The sequence below is a fragment of the Hyperolius riggenbachi genome, chromosome 10 (genome assembly GCF_040937935.1).
Source record: "Hyperolius riggenbachi isolate aHypRig1 chromosome 10, aHypRig1.pri, whole genome shotgun sequence".
In the NCBI taxonomy this organism is placed as follows: domain Eukaryota; kingdom Metazoa; phylum Chordata; class Amphibia; order Anura; family Hyperoliidae; genus Hyperolius; species Hyperolius riggenbachi.
The window spans coordinates 22,174,602-22,194,492 of NC_090655.1; the positions used below are offsets into that span (position 1 = coordinate 22,174,602).

The 19,891-nt window shown below is 44.2% G+C and overlaps 1 protein-coding gene across 17 annotated transcripts in view; it reads left to right on the forward strand.

Annotated features, from left to right (window-relative positions):
* The window catches only part of JAKMIP3 (Janus kinase and microtubule interacting protein 3), a 157,353-nt gene that overhangs the window by 105,811 nt on the left and 31,651 nt on the right, over positions 1 to 19,891 (forward strand). For all 17 annotated transcript variants that reach the window (XM_068258192.1, XM_068258193.1, XM_068258191.1 and 14 more), the window contains 3 exons: positions 3,473 to 3,538; positions 6,674 to 6,745; positions 11,410 to 12,170. In XM_068258192.1, coding sequence (XP_068114293.1) covers positions 3,473 to 3,538; positions 6,674 to 6,724 — 117 coding nt within the window. In that variant the 3' untranslated portion in view covers positions 6,725 to 6,745; positions 11,410 to 12,170. The remainder of the gene's footprint in view (positions 1 to 3,472; positions 3,539 to 6,673; positions 6,746 to 11,409; positions 12,171 to 19,891) is intronic.

Sequence of the window (19,891 nt, forward strand, 5' to 3'; positions counted from 1 at the left end):
TCGTTCTGACTATTCTTACTCTCAGTGATTCTGTACTTCCGCCCATCTGATCTTGTTGCCGACTCTGGCTGTTTAAACCTTCTTGCCTTGTACCTTGTACCGGTACCTTGTACCGTATCTGTCAGCCTGTTGCCAACTCGATTAGTCTGACCACTCTACTCTCACCAGAGGGCCCTAGTCTCTGGTGAGGGGTTTTGTACTGTTAGGGCCCACCAGCTCCTCTGGTGTGGCATAGCTAAACCTATCAGTACTACTGTTGCACCAAGCACTACACTTTGCTATCACATTAGCTGTTGGTATACTTGTATTATTGGTGATTCTGCAGATCATCATATAATCAGGTATATATCTGCATTATAGGTGATACTGCAGATCACCTAATAATCAGAATTCTGTTCTTGCTGACACTAATCGTTACATAAGGGCTGCAACCCACTAGAAATTGCTGCTTCACTTTTGAATTGCCTCAACTTTTTATGCAGCAATTCCTAAGGCAATGACGATTGCATTTTGCTAAGATTTGAATGTGCTGTATGGTAAACTGTACAGCCCTTCCAATTAGTTTCGTTTATTGGGGCTTGCTTTTTTTTAGAATAAACTTTATTATACATACCCCACGTTTCGATGTCTGGCTTCTCTCCGTAGCCCTGCCCCCTATTGGAAGAGGTCACAGGTGCTTCTCTAGGACCAATCGGAGAAGCGCCTGTGACCTCTTCTGCTAGGGGGAGGGGCTACGGACTGAAACTGGACATTGGGACATCCGGTAGGTATAATTAACTTTATTTAAAATTCAAGTCTGCCCCCCAAATCGTTGCAGAATTACATTTCAGTGTGATTTTGCAGTGCTTCGATGAATAGCACTGAGCACAAACCCTCTCAAAATGCTGCATGTCCTGGGATTGCGATTAACCCTAGTCCCAATCGCACTAGTGGGTTCTCCAACATTTAAATACATCGGCAAAGCCTTTTTTTGGAATCGCTGGCGATTGTTGGCAATCCAAACATGTATCCCCTTTTCTTATTTCTTTCTGCTTCATACACAATTAGGAATGACAGCTGAATGAATTGTGCGCCCCCTCCTACACTGCGCCCTGAGGCTGGAGCCTCTCCAGCCTATGCCTCGGCCCGGCCCTGGTTGTGTGTTACGGCAGATCATTGTCTGTGGCCAGACGCAACACTACAAATTATAGGGCCCCTGGGAAACTCTGATTTGGAGTGGCCATGTAATACACCGGTGGCCAGAGGTGGAGTGAGTAGATTTTCTCCTCCAGCTTTGGGTCTGGTTGGTCATCCTCTTCTGTCCAGCTACCCACTGTCACCCGTTTCTATCCATCCACTTCTTATTGGTCACGTAGATACTGTAAAGAATGGCGTAAGCGACCATCAACTACATCATCATAATAAATATAAAGTTTCAATCTAAATGTGAAATGCAACTAAAAGAGTGTGCAGAAAGGATCAAAAACATTTAGCATAAGACCAAGAAAAGTAGATCCCTTAAAAACTGCACCACTACAACCAATTAGCAATATGTAGTAAGCTTTAACACAGAGTAGGGACACCAAGAGGTGCCTGGCTCTTCCACTGACCACATATGCTATTGCTCCATTGTTATTGTCTGATGAAGCAGGATCAAACCTGTGAAACGCGTTGCATTGTCCCCCAGATTATGTAAATAAACTTGTATTTGACAAACACATTGGCAATTTTTGTCTCTGCTTGGAGGAGGTAAGTCCACCACTTCCTCCTCATGTTTTAAACTTTTTAGATTATTTCATCCCTTTGGCGCCTCTGTATCCCTACTACGCTATGTACTGAGCTTTGCTTGATACAAAAAAATGAACAAGGGTCCTAAAACCAATTAAAATACATGTATCATGCAGGGGTACATAATGTCATGTATGAGAATAAATATAATACAAACTCAAATCCTAATGTTGCTCGATAAATTGGCTACAGAAAAATACCGTATGCACCATATTTACGGTATAGGTTATATAAAGCCTGACTTGCCCAGTGAGAATAAAGTGCAAGTGCTTGAATTGCGGTGCAATAGTATATCTGCAATACACCATGCAGAAACTGGTCTGCTTTTGCTCCTCTTCACTTTTTATTCAATGATAAATCCACCAAGAGTATGTGCAGCCTGACAAGAAAGTGAATATCGGAACAAAGAGTCCAACACCGCTAGAGAGAGGAGCGCAAGACTGTACCAGAATTCTCACCAACGGGAACCGAGGGAAGAGAGTCCGTGTAGCCCACGCCAGGAGCCGTCGCGATTTGCCGTCGAGCGATTTCTTCCGGTCAAAGAAGCTGCTTGACTGAAGAAGGATTTCAATTTGCAATAAGTTTGCGTTCAAGTCAGAATTATTAACATGTCATTGATCACCTCTAGTCTGTAGTATGATACCTAGGTTCTCAACGTGTGGTACTCGTACCCGAGGGGGTACTTCGGATGGTTCCAGGGGGTACTCGGGCTTGATAAACTTAACCAAGAATAACAAATGTAGAGTTTTAGAAAATTATAAATCTAATTTTAACACCAAATTAGTACTTTAGCTAATTAAAAGTAATATTAAATGCTTGAAAATGGTTTAGAACCAATTATCATGTACTATGATGAAAGATATATTTGTTAAAGAGAATCTGTATTGTTAAAATCGCACAAAAGTAAACATACCAGTGCGTTAGGGGACATCTCCTATTACCCTCTGTCACAATTTCGCCGCTCCCCGCCGCATTAAAAGTGGTTAAAAACAGTTTTAAAAAGTTTGTTTATAAACAAACAAAATGGCCACCAAAACAGAAAGTAGGTTGATGTACAGTATGTCCACACATAGAAAATACATTCATACACAAGCAGGCTGTATAGAGCCTTCCTTTTGAATCTCAAGAGATCATTTGTGTGTTTCTTTCCCCCTGCATCTCACATGCACTGAAGTTTCAGGCTGCTTGTTTCTTCCTGCAAACAGCTTTGCCCTTGTCTGTAATTCTTCAGTATGTGAAAGCCCAGCCAGCTCAGAGGACGATTTATCCAGCTTGTAAAAGATAAGAGAGAAGAGAGAAGCTGCTCTAATCCTAAATAACACACAGGCAGTGTGCATAGAGGGGCCTGGAAGGGGGAGTTCATAGCAGAACCACAACACTGAAGAACTTGGCAGCCTTCCAGACACAGGCCGACAAGTCTGACAGGGGAAAGATACATTGATTTATTACAGAGTCTGTGATAGCAGAAAGTGCTGCAGTAAGCCAGAACACATTAGAATAGCTTTTGGAACTTGTAGGATGATAAAAAAACAGGATGCAATTTTTGTTACGGAGTCTCTTTAAGGAGTACATGTGATGTTTACTATGCTAACAGGTACTTGGTGAGTACAGGGTTTTAAAAGGGGTACATACCAATAAAATGTTGAGAAACACTGCTATAATACAGCAATAAACTTTATTGTAATAGATGTGATTTCCTTTTCAGAGAATCAAGGAACTAGAAGAAAGATTAGAATTCCAGAGAAGACAAATAAAAGAATTAGAAGAAAAGGTAACAGCCTGGCCCCATGCCATGTACTCAGGTTATTTTGTGTGGTTTTTGAAAACCTGAGCTGCAAATAAACTTTGAAATAATTAATTGTATGTGTAGTACTGATGGTAAATAGAACATAGAACAGAGTCTCATATTTTAATGTTCAGGTTAAGGGCTCCTATTTTAAGAACAAATTCTATTCTGCTTCATTCAGCTTAACCTCTCTGGCAGTATGATTATTTTGCAGATTTTAGGGTCTTGAAGTGGTGCAATGTTTAGCATGCTTTCATACCCTAAAATGCAGAAAAGAGCCCTGCAGAAGTCCAGCAATTACTCACCTTCCTAGGATCCAGCGCTGCAGTTCTCTCTCCGTACTCCAGGTGGCACTGTAACCCTGTCGTGAGATCACCGGCTGTCGTCATGATGACAAACGGTGATCTCACCTGGGGGATGCAGAGCCTCGGAGGACAGGAAGAATAGCTGCTGGCGTCTGGATTCCTGGGAAGGTGAGTGAAACGCCCTCTGCATAGTCACCACGAGTCTGTCTCAAGGTTACCAGTCCGAGCTGAGGATTTCCAACCCCGAGCCTGACTCAGGATTACCGCCAGGGAGGTTAAATATAAACAGACGTAATGATCCTTTGAACTTTTCAGCACTACTGTAAAATGCTATGAGTAGTATTTTCACAGCCAAATAGAGGTGTTTTGCCTTCTGTTTATTTTTCAGGACACTGGGCTGAATTCTGTTCAAGAAGCTCATTTGCATGCATAACAGCACTATTTTTTTACCCTTACTGTACTGGAAAACAGAGAGGGACTTGAGACAAGTTCTTAGTAGGATTGGTACTCTATTTACCGACGTTTATCTCATCATGTCATATGTCACTTCAAGTAGGCTTTAAAGTGAAACTGAAGTGAAAATAAACCTATGAAATAATGAATTGTATGTATCGCATGGAGGATAAATAGAATACTAATACTATAGAAAAGAGTCTCATATTTGTATTTTCAGTTTAATTGCTTTATTTTTAAGATTGCATTAGAATGTCACTGATGCTGTTTAGAATCCACACTGTGCTTTAAGCTGAAAAAGAAGCAGAATTACTGACACTTTTAACTTTCCTGCACTAAAAGTGTATTATCTCCCTGACAGATATCAGCCTTTTAGCTTCTATTTACTTTTCAGGAATCAGGCTGAATTTGGCAAGCTATCGATAAACTCTTTTGCATAGATAACAAACTCAAGTATTTTTTTTCTACTCTTGCTGTACTGGAAAATAGAAAGGGACTTCAAATAAATTCTTAGTAGGGCTAGTACTATATGTGTATATCTTTATCTTATCATGTCACATGTCACTTCAGGTATGCTTTAAGTCAGGCTTCACTTTCACACTAAGAATGTGGGTCGATTTATAAACATGGCCAGTATTGATTCCAAAGTTTGTATTAGGTGACAAACTTTGTACAACAATTTTCTGGATTATAATCCAGCTAGAGTTCCTTAAAGGGTAGTTAATTGTTTGTGCTAATGCAGTAGTTTTCATAGCAGCAACATTTTTTATTCATTAATTTAGTCCAGGATTGTAGGATCACTTTTTTTCAGTGTCAACCAGTGTTGCTCAAATCCGATCCGGGAGACACCCAGTTAGTTGCTATCCGGATATCTCCCAGTAAACCTGTGGGGGTCAATCTTACCTGTCTGACGTCTTCTTCGTCCGTCCCTCGGCGCCTCCCACGATGCGCTCCACGCGAATCATGTGACTGCAAACACTTCCTCCTTCAACCCGGAAGTGTTTGTAATCACGTGATGCCGGATTGGAGCGCATCGTGGGAGGGGCCGAGGGACGGACGAAGAAGAAGTCAGACAGGTAAGATTGACTTCCCGGATCGGATTGGAGCATCACTGCCACAAGCTGAGAAAGTCAACACAAGTTCAGCACCATGGAGAGACCCCTGTTGTGCAGTAAATTATTAAATTACTTTAACCTTCCTGGCGGTATACGTTTGGGGTAAGCCACGCAGCAGGATTTATCAGGCCCTGCTGGGCCGATATGCATAATTTTTTTTTTTGCTGCACGCAGCTAGCACTTTGCTAGCTGCGTGACCACACCGATCGCCGCAGATTCGCCGCTATCCGCCACGCGCCCCCCCTCCCTAGATCCCTTGCGCAGCCTGGCCTATCAGCGCCAGGCAGCGCTGAGGGGTGGATCGGGACTCCCGATGACGTCACGACATCGATAACGTCATCCCGCCCCGTCGCCATGGCGACGGGGAAGCCCTCCAGCAAATCCCGTTCTTTGAACGGGATTTCCTGATCGCAGATCGCCAGAGGCGATTGAAGCGGATGGGGGGATGCCGCTGTACAGCGGCTATCATGTAGCGAGCTCTAGGCTCACTAAATGATTTAAAAAAAAATAAAAATAAAAAAAAAACTGCTGCGCTGCCCCCTGGCAGTTTTTAATAGACCACCAGGAGGGTTAAGAGAAAAAAATATGTATTTTCATTTTCAGAAATGGAAATGAAGAGAAATCTAGATATTTTTAGGATCTTTTTGGAAGGTGGTTAGAATTATTGATGTCAGAATGGCTTTATAAATTAGGATAATTTTCCAGCAGTGAATATTCCATGAACATAGCATTTAAAGGAAACCTAAGACAGAGTCAAAAACATTTATAAGTACCTAGGGCTTCTCCCTCCCCAGCCCTCTTCAGGCCATTGGCTCCATCACCATCCTCCGCTGGTAGTCCAGGTCTTTCTTCCAGTTACCACGTAATGTGCATGTGTAGCCTGTACATGCGCGCGTGCCCCCATCACACTTATGTTGACAGGAGCATTCTGCACATGTGCAGTACAGCGCAGGGGTAGATTGCTCCTGGCGACTGGAATGCACTGGGGGTGCACGCTGCCGGGCTGCTTATGCGCAGTATGTGGCCGACTGGCGGCGACTGGAAGATTTAGCCAGACAGCAAGTAGAGCATCAAGGCGTGGAAGCCAACAGCCTGAAGGGGGCTGGAGGAAGCCGAGGTACGTACGGTATAAATGTTTTTTTCATCTCAGATACACTTTAAATAACATTTAATCTTGTATGAATAGCTCTGAGCTGTATGTTCATCACTGTTCTAATCACTAAATCTTTTTCTCTTTTCTCTTCCAGTTTTTATTTTTGTTTTTATTCTTCTCCTTAGCTTTTATTCTCTGGTCCTAGAGGGTCTGCCCCTTGTGCCTGGTAAGTCCTGCTATGTAACTGCTTATCAGTTGATGCTGTGTCTAGTAGGGAAGGCGTACATACATAAGTGACAACCACTAAGTCCAGCCCTAAACGGGATACGGGGGCCTTTCAACACCACTTATCATCAATGTATAAAGTTGTTTTAGAATGCTTAAAGCGAAATATAACCCTGCATTTCAACTTTGCTCTAAAACATTATTTACAGCATATTATATGCAACCAGCCTTTTTTTTTACTAGACCAGCATTGGAAGGGTTACACACAGAGTTTTAAAGTTCCGTGGATAGAAATGCAGATGCATTCGAAGTTTAGATAGATACATTTAAGTAAACACAATGTAACAAGTGTGGAATGTTACACACACTCTGGCTGTCCTCCAGCTCCTGCACAGTCAGAGAGTGTGTGTCACATTCCACACTTGTTACATTGTGTTTACTTAAATGTATCTATCTAAACTTCGGCTGCGGCAGCATTTCTCTCTACGGAACTTTAAAGCTCTGTGTGTAACCCTTCCAATGCTGGTTGCATATAATATGCTGTAAATAATGTTTTAGAGCAAAGTTGAAATGTAGGGTTATATTCCGCTTTAACGTTATCAAACACAATGAAATGTATTCAATGAATGAGATATTCGTCAATACAAACATCAACCCTATGGCCCCGTTCACACTTGCGGGTCGAGTCTACAAGTGTCCGGGGGTCCGGTTCTGGGGGCCGCAAAGAGACCATACGGGTCTCGGTGGTGGCCACAAGGTGGCACCAGTTGCGGATCCGGAATGTATCAGTTCCGGCTACAATAAAGTAGCCGGAACTAGATACATTGCAGTGCCAGAAAGGCACCGCAAGCATGGGGGATACCGGCGGGTAGTCCGGGCCCCCCAAGTGGCATAGGACCGGTGCTGGAAGCATCCGGTCCTATTGCCAGTGTGATGAGAAACATCCGTTTCTCATTGCACAGCATGGGCCGCATGCGAAGGGTCAGGATCCGGCCCGGGTCCGCAGCCGCACCGAGATGGACTGAAAAATGGAGCATTGTTGGAAAAAAGCCGGATCGTCCCGGAGCTGCGTTCCCGGATCGGATCCGGATGGTCGCACGAGTGTGAATTGATACATTGATTAACAATGTATCCATTCACCATCCGCTGTGTACGGAGCGTTCCGGGTCCAGGGAAGCCGGACCTGGAACGCTAATGTGAACCGGGCCCTACAAAAATCCTTTGCAATGAATGTCGTCTTAGTTGATGTTTGGTCATTGTATTGTTTGAGCATTTTTCCAGAAAAGCCTTTTCTTTTATTAGAGCTCCTGGGGGGTGGGAGGGCAGCAGCACTACATGGCTGAGGCTTCATTACTTCTTTACTGCATCAGGCAGTACAAAGCTAGCGGGGGAATCGAAATGCACTCAGTTTTCTCCTGACATCTGATTTCATATTAAGTGTTGCAAGGAGGTAAAATATCGATGTCTTTCAGGTAGATATCAACCATTTACCCCGTCCAGTATTGTATCATGGCTTTTGCTAACAAAGGGAACCTAAAGAGAGAAGAATATGGAGGCTGCTATGCTTATTTCCCTTTAAACAAGGCAAGTTGTCTGGCTGTCCTGCTGATCCTCTGCCTCTAATATTTTTAACCAAAGCTCTCAATTCACTAAGCAATTTAGATTAGTCTGATAGTTTGGTGTAAACCAGCAATCAGTCATATCAAAAGGGAATTCACTAATAATTACTGAATGTTTTAGACCTGGTCCAAAACATTTGGTAATTAGGTCTAATTACCGTACAAGGTCTAAAGATACAAGTAGCTATGACTGACATCCTTCTCCTCTGACGAGCTCTCCTCTGGATGCAATTAAACTCCTGCGTAACTAATTCTAAAGGTTCCATCCTCACATCTAAAATGCCTCACACAAGTACTTTACTGACAGAAATCAGCTGGTCTAATCATTGTCAGAATCTTTGTCAGAAAAAGTGGGCGTGGTTACTCCTTGCTTGCCTTTGTGAATTGTGTAATTACTGAATGTTTTAGACCAGGTCTAAAAACAGGTCTTAAAACATTTGGTAATTATTAGTAGGCTCCCTTTTGATGCGACTTATTTACACCAAACCATCAGTAGACTAAAACCATCAGTAGACTAGTCTAAACTGCTTAGTGAATTGAGGCCAATGTCCCTGAACAAGCCTGCAGATCAGGTGCTCTGACTGAAGTCAGACTGGATTAGCTGCATGCTTGTTTCAGCTGTGTGATTCAGCCACTACTGCAGCCAAAGAGATCAGCAGGACTGCCAGGCAATGATGAAGATCGAACATCACAATTTCACATTCGCAAATTGTACCTTGATAATTGGCAAAACAATAATTTGTGGTGAGCTTCACTGATTTTAATGGCAGGTGACCTTCTATAGCCTTCAGGGCATCTCTTCAGCCACAATTTCTAAAAAAAAGTGTTCAAAAAGAGCAAGCAATGGCAAAGTAGTCACCAAAAAATACATATTTTATGTAAACACATTTATGTTCAAATATATATAATCATTGTTTTGTTAGTTCATGAAAGCTGTGCAGTGGTGGTATGCAGAATGCAGTATTTCATGGCAGCCTGTCAGATTGCGCTCTCCTGCTGGTTGATCAGTGACTGCTGGGATCTGGTAACTCCAGGATTCCAGGTGGGATCTGGTAACTCAGGGATTCCAGGTGGGATCTGGTAACTCTGGGATTCCAGGTGGGATCTGGTAACTCAGGGATTCCAGGTGGGATCTGGTAACTTAGGGATTCCAGGTGGGATCTGGTAACTTAGGGATTCCAGGTGGGATCTGGTAACTCTGGGATTCCAGGTGGGATCTGGTAACTCAGGGATTCCAGGTGGGATCTGGTAACTTAGGGATTCCAGGTGGGATCTGGTAACTCTGGGATTCCAGGCGGGATCTGGTAACTCTGGGATCCGAGGCGGGATCTGGCAACTCTGGGATCCCTCGTGGGATCTGGTAACTCTGGGATCCCTCGTGGGATCTGGTAACTCTGGGATCCCTGGTGGGATCTGCTAACTCTGGGATCCCAGGTGGTGTCTGGTCTGCAGCACTTTTTCTCAAATCACCAAACCTGAAGTGAAAATAAACTTCTGAGATCAGTGATTGTATCTGTATAATGTATCCTAAAAAAAAAACTTTTCTGGAGTTTTGTTTAAGGTTTGAAAAGTTTTGTTTGAAGTCTCAGCCATGTTTACTACCGTACTACACTTACATGTCTGCTGTTCATTCACCATTTCCCGGACATTCGCTTTCTTTGCAATGAAAAAAATGGAACACGTTGTAGGTATTATTGGTACTGTATGTTCATGTTTATCTCATGCCACATGTCACGTCCGGTACCCATCCAGTAACAATCACTTCTTATATTTTCTGGTGCCCTCTGTTCTTTATCATGTCTAATGGTTTTTTCTTTCTGTCTTTCTTTTTCTCTCCCCTTCCGCCCCCTCCCCCTCTTCTCTCCCGCCACCCCTTTATTTTGCATTATCTCCCCTGTTCCTCTCTTGCCCACTTATTTTCTCCCAAATTCTCTCCCTTTCTCATGCTCCCTATGCTCTACCACCATTGATTCTTCCAACTCCTCTCCTTTTCCCCACCTACCCCTTCTGTTACCGCCACCCATCCCTTCCCTTACCCCCACCCACCGAATCCTTTATCCCTGCCCACCTCTTCTCTTAACCCCACCCACCCATTATCTTAACATCTCCATCCATTCCCTAACCCCCACCCACCCCCTTTTCCTCTTCTCTTTACTCTGCTCCTCTCTCCTTCCTTCCTACCTTCTCTCTCTCTCTCTCTCTCTCTCCCCACAAAAAAAACAAACACACACACACACACACACCTTCTCCTTCCCACCTTCCCTTCCTCCCCTCATTCTTTATTTCCACTCCCTTCCCTTCCTCCCCTGTTCAACTTTCCCTCTCTTCACTTCCCTTAATTACCCCATTCCCTCCTATGTTCACCTCTTCCTAACCCCGCCCCCCCCCCCCGCCCCCCTCTTTACCTCTTACTCTTTTTTTTTCTTCCCCTCACTATCTCTTCATCGACCCCACCCCCCATTTCCTCCTATGCCCACCTCTCTCTCCTTATCTTCATCCCCCCAAACTTCTCTCTCTCCTTTTTCTTTTCATCCACATTCCCTCCCATGTTCACCTCTCTCTCCCTTTTTTTCATATTGGTTTACCTCTCTTTTGCCCTTCATCTCTTTTTATCCCCCACTCTCTCTGTTCACCTCTCTTTCCCTCCCTATCTCTCCATTGCCCCCACCCCACATTTCCTCCTATACTCACCACCTCTCTCTCCCCCTCTTTCATCACCCCCCACCCCCCGGCTTCCTCCTCTGCTCGCTGCTCTTTCCTGCTCTCTCTTCATCCTCCCGCTTCCTCTTCTGTCCACCCCTCTCTCCTGCTCTCTCTTCATCTCCCGCTTCCTCTTCTGTCCACCCCTCTCTCCCGCTCTCTCTTCATCTCCCGCTTCCTCTTCTGTCCACCCCTCTCTCCCGCTCTCTCTTCATCTCCCGCTTCCTCTTCTGTCCACCCCTCTCTCCCGCTCTCTCTTCATCTCCCGCTTCCTCTTCTGTCCACCCCTCTCTCTCTGTTATGACCTGCCCTCGGATCTACAACCTCTGCCCTATCCTGGCTATAGTCTGCCTCCATATGGAATTTCACTGGCTGTGAATGGACTAGCGGTGCTGATGGGCTTGAGTGTATGATATCAAGGCCAAATTTTAACTTTTACTGACTTCCGCTACTGTGGTGCTCTGTTGGATCCAAGATTACAAGACAAAGCAACAAGCTGGAAGCTGGTCTGATGATCCAGGACACACGGATACTCGAATTCCTGCTAAGCAGGCGGTAAACTTGCTTCTGTATAGAAGTGCCCACTTATCTCGCGCTCGTCTTTCTTACGCCCATTCTTCATTATGTGCTCAAATGGTGGCGCAAATCAACAGAACTCATGAGAACTCGGCCCACCCATCCGCTCCCTCTTTACCATAAGTATTTATTTCTGCTGGGTTAAACCGCTGTCACCTCCCAGAATCCCCCTCTCTGGATTACCGCGTTCTTTCTTGCAGACGCAGAGCAAACGTACATATCTCAACAAACGGTCAACCAAACGACAAACGCTTTACATAAAAAAAAAAAAAAAAGAAGAAGAAAAAAGTATTCTAAACGGGAAAGCACAAAGCATGTACTGCTTCTTGCCTCAATACAATAACAATACATCAATGCTGTGGAAATAAGGAGAGTTTGGTTATGAGAAATGGATATCACATAAGCGCTTATTCAGAAGACCCCGGGCAAATCCTAGAATGCAGCAAGAATAAGAGACCTCCTATCTGAGAAGGAAAAAAAAACACATGGATGCTTCATCGATTCTTTCCAAGGCACTTCTGTCATAGGAAGGTAAGAACTATTGTGATATTTTATTTATTCCACCTCTCGCTGCCTTTGTCTGTGAGATTTATATTGTAAGCTAGGTTTCATGCTTTCAATTTTACTACTAAGTTCCCTCCCAGGTGATAGTTTTGTATCTGATCAATGAAATGCATTTTAAGCCACCAGCAAACAAGAATATATGATATGATGGATAAAAAAAAATGACTTTAAAGTGAACCTCCACACTAAAAATCTACTTGGCAGCACTGAAAAGGCTTGGGGTTTCTTTAAAAGTTTCACAGCATCATAACTTTGTTTTTCTTACCAAAGCCTAATTTTTAGCTGCACACAAGCTAAGCTCCGCCCCATCAAAGACAACTGCCCGGGCATTTTTCCCTTGATGCTGTGCAAAGCATGATGGGATTTCTGATGTTCTTGTTGCTTAGCAACTGGGAGGGGTGATCAGGACACAGGACAGTTGGAACTGTGTCTCATGCTCCCTGTCATCTCCTTTCTACCAAAAAGATGTCTGCCATCATGAAATCAAACATTTGCCTGTTCTTTTAAAACAGGGTGGGTAAGAGATTATATTGCCTATCTATTTTAATTAATATAACTAATGTAACTTAATGACAGTATGTTTGTTTAGGCTGGAGTTCCTATTTAATATTGAGAGGAACCATTTCACCACATCAGCTTTGTATACATGTCAGATGGTTGTCAGACAAGTAGGCACAATCAGAAATCCATTAAATCCAATGCTTATTCCTGGGGTGAAGGAAGGAGGCACCTGATCACCTGCTGTGGGGGAATACAGTTACACCTATGTGTATTTTTGTTGAATTTCCTAGGCTACTACTCTTGAAGCCCTGCATGTTCCATTATGAAAGATACCTGGAATTAGCCGTCAGCTGTTAGTGAAATGGGAGCGATTATTCTCAGTTATGTGCAAACAGAGGCAGTTTTCCTTTCAGGCATGTAGGATCCCTCATCCCTGTACAATGAAGGTGTAATTGCACCAAACCCAACAAAGCCTAAGAGTTGGTTCACATGGGTGACTGCTGACATCTGTGTATGTTTACCATCGGGATTCCACTATGAGATGAATGGCAGTGTTAATTTCAATGTGTTTACCATTGATTGCCGGCTATTACGCAAGCCCTATGGTCGTTCCATTTTTTTACCGATATACTGCGTGTAGCTTCTAGCTTTGGTTACGTTAACGGTTCTATATTTCCTTAGAGGTTCGAAACATGACACGATTATGAAACGACGGGAAGCAATACTAACCCTTTATCTGCTCGGTTGCAGAAAAGCATTTGGCATAGCACTGCCCACTATGCAAAATTGTGGCTACTCTGGCACCCTCTTTACCAGTGTTAGCTGCTAATCACGACAATTAATATTAATCTCTATGGTGGCACTGGCGATAGCCGCTAATTGCAGCAACTAGCATCAGTCTATATGGGGTCACATATTGTTGGAATGGGCGCCGGAGCCGTCCGCTATGCAAACTGCGGCTACAAATAACAAGCGGTTCAGGCAAGGGGGGGTTTTAGAGTAAGGAGGAGGGGTGGGTGTTATTTACAGTTAGCCACTATGTGGGCTACGTTTAGGCATACTTCCCAACTTTTTGAGATGAGAAAGAGAGAAACGTAAGCCACGCCCCTGCCACACCCCCGATCATGCCCCCGACACACCATTAGCCCCGCATACCATAAAGATTTCGTAAGAAAAATATGTTGTTTTATAATTCAAACCACACTGGTCCTTTCTATTCTGGTTCATTTCCCTTCATATTAACATTTTAAACTTAGTAATCTATCAATTTAAAGGATGGGAATAAAGTTTAGAGTAAATCAAACATTTTTTTTAGTAGAGAAATATATATATATATTTACTTTGAAAGAGGGACAAAGTCCTGAAAAAGGGACAAAAGAGGAGGAAAGTGGGACAGGGCTCCCAAAGAGGGACTGTCCCTCAGAAAGAAGGACAGTTGGGGAGTTATAGTTTAGGCACATCTTGGGGGAGGGGGGGAGGGGGTGTTAAGCACTATCAGGGGGGTTAATAGTAAGGCACCAGCGGGTGTAAAGATTGACTAATTAACTAGTAGAATATCACAGGCAATTGCAAGTTCACACCACCTAGCGATTAAAGCAAAGAAACCGTGCAAACCAAGAGCATTTCCCTGAAATAATACCACTGTAACAAGTCTCTAGAGCCCTAAATAATTCAAACATCCACAGTCTATATCTATAACGTGAACAGAGGCGTATCTAGAGGGGTGCAGACATGGCTCGTGCCATGGACGCCACAACACCATGGGTGCCATGCCTGTCCCTGTGCTGTGCCGCCATGCCTGTTCCGTGCCTCCCCTTCAGTCAGACTCAGATCAGATTCATTCTGTTATCTGGGGAACATGGCTACTTAATTTATGTGTGCAGGGCGCACTTGGGTTAGTGTTAGAAAAGTGGACAGAGAGGGAATAAGAAAAACTATTTCCAAAAAGTAACTTCAGCAATATCCCTAGCCCAAAAACATGGACAGAGGGGAAGGGGGCTGTGACCGGGGTGGGGGGCACAATTTCAGTGTTTGCCATAGGGTCTATATTACCAGGGCCGGATTTGTACTCTTTACTGCCCAAGGCCACTGTCACCAGCCACCCCCCTTCAGTCTAGGTAGCGTGATGACCCCTCCCCCAGTATAGGTAGCCAGATTGCCCCTCCCCCCTTTCCCTCCAGTGTAGGTAGCCAGATGACTTCCTTAATCCCTCTTTCCCCCCTCCCTTTCAGTATAGGTAGCCAGCTTGCCTTCACACCAAAGCAGCAATCAGTGTCACTCATTTCTCCGCTCGTCTCCAGTGCAGAAGCTTCCTCTTCCTTTCCGTCTCCAATGCTACCCAAGTCTGTAGCCGCCAGCCACAATTCAAACATGCACAGAGAGCAAGGTGGCTGCTGCACAGGCAGCTAGCGGCAGAGTACCACGGTCAGGCATTAGCCTGATCTCCCTGCATTACAGCATTTGCATGCTTACAAATGATGCACCAGTTTAGCCTGCTGCTTTGGTGCCCTTGCTCCTGTGGTGGCCTAGGAGGCCTCGGCCTAAATCGGGCCCTGTATATTACCAAGATACGCCCCTGAAAGTGGACAACAATTTCATTGTTAACTCAGCTTAGATAAATGGTGGCTTCTTAACACTAATTCAGTTATCAATAACAGGTATGCACCCATGTTAGTCCCTCCCCAGATGTACTTCTGAAGATTCCATGTCCATCTCCTCCGAGATGCTCATTGACTTTGACTATAAACCATCTATTGTCCACATTCACAAAGGTGTCTGGTTTGTAGTAAGTTGTATTTATACTGTGTGAAACCCCCATGATCGCTTGATGTAACACTATTGAAGCCCCTTTTTTCTGTACTGATATCATTACTATTCTCTGTGTAACTACTCTGTTTATCCAGATTTGTTTGATATGCTCGGAGATGTTATTTTTTATCTATTGTGCCTCAAAAAAACTTGCTTTGTTTAAAAAAAAACTTAGCCTAGATAGGAGACATGAAAACCTCTTGGTTTGCAAACGAGTAAAATATTAGTCAATTTACTGATACTCTACTAGCGGCGATATCCAGTTTACTTTTTACCAGGAGTCTTTATTTTTTTTTACATGTACGCTACCTTTATGCCCACTTTCTGATCTAATGTCCCCGGTTTCATTGCTTTACCTCGATGTAGCCACAAGAGGGCAGTGTAACCATGCAGTAGACTCTAGATCTGTATTTCTCCAACATTATTACATCAGTACCTCTTTATAACAGATGGTGTTTGCCAAGCACAGTATACAGTATAATGGTTAGAAAATCCCAATATTTGGGTATAAATGCTGTTCAAATATTTCTTTATACTTTAATGAAGTAGAATACTTGCTCAGGCTTGTTTGTATATGATTTTTTTTCACAGGGCCAACGCTTCCTTAAGGCAAGGGGGGCAATTGCCCCATGGCCCCTAGGCGCTGCCAACCTCCCCTTTATCTCTTGTGTGCACCCCTGCATGATAGCAGCATTGTATCTCACCTGTCCTGGCGGCCGGCACGCTGTTCCATTGATTCTTGCTCCTAGTCTTCACCCGCTGCCTGCCTCTTGTGACTCAGCGCATTTTATTATGCTTACGCACAGTGGTGTTGCTAGCCCCAAAGATCAGTGTCACGTGCCTGATCTATTCTGGGGTGCCCCGGATGTCCCCCACCAGCTGTGGTGCCCCAATGGCGGGCATACTGGGAGCTGTGGTGCATCAATCGGGGGTATACTGGGTGCTGTGGTGCTTCTATGTGGGCATACTGGGTGTTGTGGTATCATCCTGGGTTCTGCGATGCCTTAATGGGGGCATGCAGGGAGCAGTGGTTGTTCTATGGGGTCTTCTGTTCTGTGAGTTGTAGTGCCTCAATGGGAGGCCCATGGAAGCACGGGAGAGGGTCCACTAGAAGGTCAGGGAATGCTGTGGGGGAACTGCCAGATACCTGGTGGCAGGGCAGCCCGCCCAGCTGAAAGCCAGACCAGCCAGCACAGAAGCCAGGTAACACTGCATATTTATGTAATACTAGTGACCTTAGCCCGGGCTCTAGGTCTGTCATCGGCGCTTGCGCCCGCCGCACGCTCGCACACATACTGGTGGTGCCTAAACCTAAGACCCCCCTGGTGGTGCCTAAACCTAAGACCCCCCTGGTGGTGCCTAAACCTAAGACCCCCCTGGTGGTGCCTAAACCTAAGACCCCCCTGGTGGTGCCTAAACCTAAGACCCCCCTGGTGGTGCCTAAACCTAAGACCCCCCTGGTGGTGCCTAAACCTAAGACCCCCCTGGTGGTGCCTAAACCCAAGACCCCCCTGGTGGTGCCTAAACCCAAGACCCCCCTGGTGGTGCCTAAACCTAACACCCCCCTGGTGGTGCCTAAACCTAACACCCCCCTGGTGGTGCCTAAACCTAACGACCCCCCTGGTGGTGCCTAAACCTAAGACCCCCCTGGTGGTGCCTAAACCTAAGACCCCCCTGGTGGTGCCTAAACCGAAGACCCGCCTGATGGTGCCTAAACCTAAGACCCCCCTGGTGGTGCCTAAACCTAAGACCCCCCTGGTGGTGGCTAAACCTAAGACCCTCCTTAGTGATCACTGTATTGTGGGTAGAATAATGTTTTAGAAACAAGGGATAAAATATATTACAATTTACATTACGTACTGATCGCTTTATTTTGTGAATAATAATGTTTTACAAACAGTAAGGGATAACATTTAAAATAATGTTTTATTGAAATAGGAAACGTAAATCATCACAAACAGTTATAAAACATTAAAAATCTTCGGGCACCGTTGGAAAACGTTATTATTCTCGGGCGCCCTTTTTTCCTGTTCGGCGCCCAGTAAACGATATTTATTATGGGAGTGAATGGCGGTGCCTGATTTGTCCACTAGCCTCCTGCATCCTTTTTTACTGTTTCCCACTTCTGTCAGTAAATGCAGAGTTAAATGCAGTCTACATTAGCTGCTTTGGGCAGTGGGATAGGTCTTACTTGCTCTCCCCTCTTCTGTGTAGCTCTGAGCTGTGCAGCCAATCACCATGCAGCTCTCTTCATGTGACAGGCATTGTGATCCAAGTAATGATTGGCTGCTGGGAGGGGAGCGAGGAGGGACCTATCCTGCCGACGGATAATGTATAATGCTTCGCTGCCACTGCTTTGCATTTGCTGATAGGAGTGGGTTCTATTAGCCCCCGTCCCCGTTGCAGTTGGGGGTCGCAGGGCCATTGTTTTGCACCTGAAGACGAGGGTTGCACACTGCTATATAATACTGCTATCTGAAAGCACACATGGCTCCTTGCAGGCTCATTGATACTTAAAGGGACATTTAAGCCAGGAATAAAAAAAAAACAGTTTTACTTTCCAGGGGAATCTACCAGCTCCCTGCAGCTGTCCCGTGCCCTCGCAGTCCCTCAAGGCTCCTCCGGTCCCCCGCTGCCAGCTAGTTTTGTTTTCGCTTACAGATCCGACAGGCCTGGCCACGTGTATTTTTCTTTGCATTCCCGTGCGCAATAGCATCCTGCACCTATGCAGGGTGCTATTGAGGATGGGAACATGAAGGATATGTGTGGTCAGCGAAAACAAAACTATCTGGCAGCGGGGGACCTGGGGCTCCGTGAGTGACAGTGAAAGCGCGGAACGGCTGCAGGGGGCTGGTAGAAGCCCCGGGCAAGTAAAACTAATTTTTTTTATTTTTTTATTCCTGGCTTAAGTGTCCCTTTAACTAGTTAACCACTGAGGGGTTTTTACCCATATGGACCAGAGCAATTTCACCTTTCAGCGCTTCTCCCTTTCAATCACCTATAACTTTATCGCTACTTATCACAACAAAATTATCTTGTTTTCTCCACCTATTAGACTTTCTTTTCATTTTACATTTTGCTAAGAATTACTTTATTCTAAATGCATTTTAAGGGGAATAATAAAAACTTGAAAAAATTAATTCTCTCTGTTTTCGGCCATAATAGTTGTAAAATAAAAAGTTTAGTTTTAGTTTAGTCTATGAGCCGCATGTAAAACGCATATATGGGAGTTTTAAAAAACGCAATGTAAAAGGATCCTAGTGGATCTTAATGGAGAGGCAGGAGAATGTGTTTTTTAACATGCAGTTTTTATGCATTTTTTTTAAATATGTTACTGTATTTAACTTATAATAAAATCGCAAACCCTCCAATAACACATAAAAAACGCATGGAAATCTCTCAAACACATACAAAAATGCAACAACAAAAAGACAGCAAAAGATGAAAACCACACAGTGCAGAAAAAGCTTAGTTTTCTGCACTACCCTTTGTGCTTCTAGCCTTTAAAAATCGCCATACATCGATAGATTTTCGCGGCTGACCAACTGATTCAATAATTATTGAACCGGGAGAAAATCAGGGCTGCCAAAAGCATGCCTGATTGACGGTGCAACCTATTTTGTTCCAAAATTGGTTGCATGATCGATCGGACATACTGGAAAATAACGAATGACAGAAACCCCTGGCTGAACAGACAAAGTATTAATGGGGGGTGGGGAGGTTGGTTTATGTACACTAGGGGGGACAGGGCCGGCAAGGCGGCATCACAAGGCCGATTGCTAAAATATTTCATACTTAAAGGGGCAGTTTAGTTAAATTTATGCTTTTACATTAACCCCATATCAATTATTTAATATGGAGAGCATACATTTCTGCATAGACCTTGTGTTAAAAAAAAAGTAGATAACACTAATTCTGCTTTCCAAGAGAGCTAAGCTGCGTCATTAACATGCTGTATGCACTAGCTAAGTAAATAAACAAACAGGCTGCTAAGTAAGTAACTAATTAGCAGCCTGTTTTATCTATTTACTTAGCTAGTTACACGTCAAAACAGCACGGCTCTCTGTAGTGTATGAGTGTCTGCTAATATCAGTGAAGTCTGTCGCATAGAGAATGGTAATGAAGCAGCTCAGCTCTCTTGGAAAGCAGAATGTGTTATCATCTACTTTTTTTCTAACACAAGGTCTATGGAGAAATGTATGCTCTCCATATTAAATAACTGATATGGGGTTAATTGGAAAAGCATAATTTTCACTAAACTGCCCCTTTAACCAATTAATGGCAAACTGATTTATTAAAACGTTCTGTTTAAGCCTGTTAACGGCAACAGGATGTTTTAATAAGTCGCTCGCTCTCGCCGTCGTTAACCGTCGGGTCTC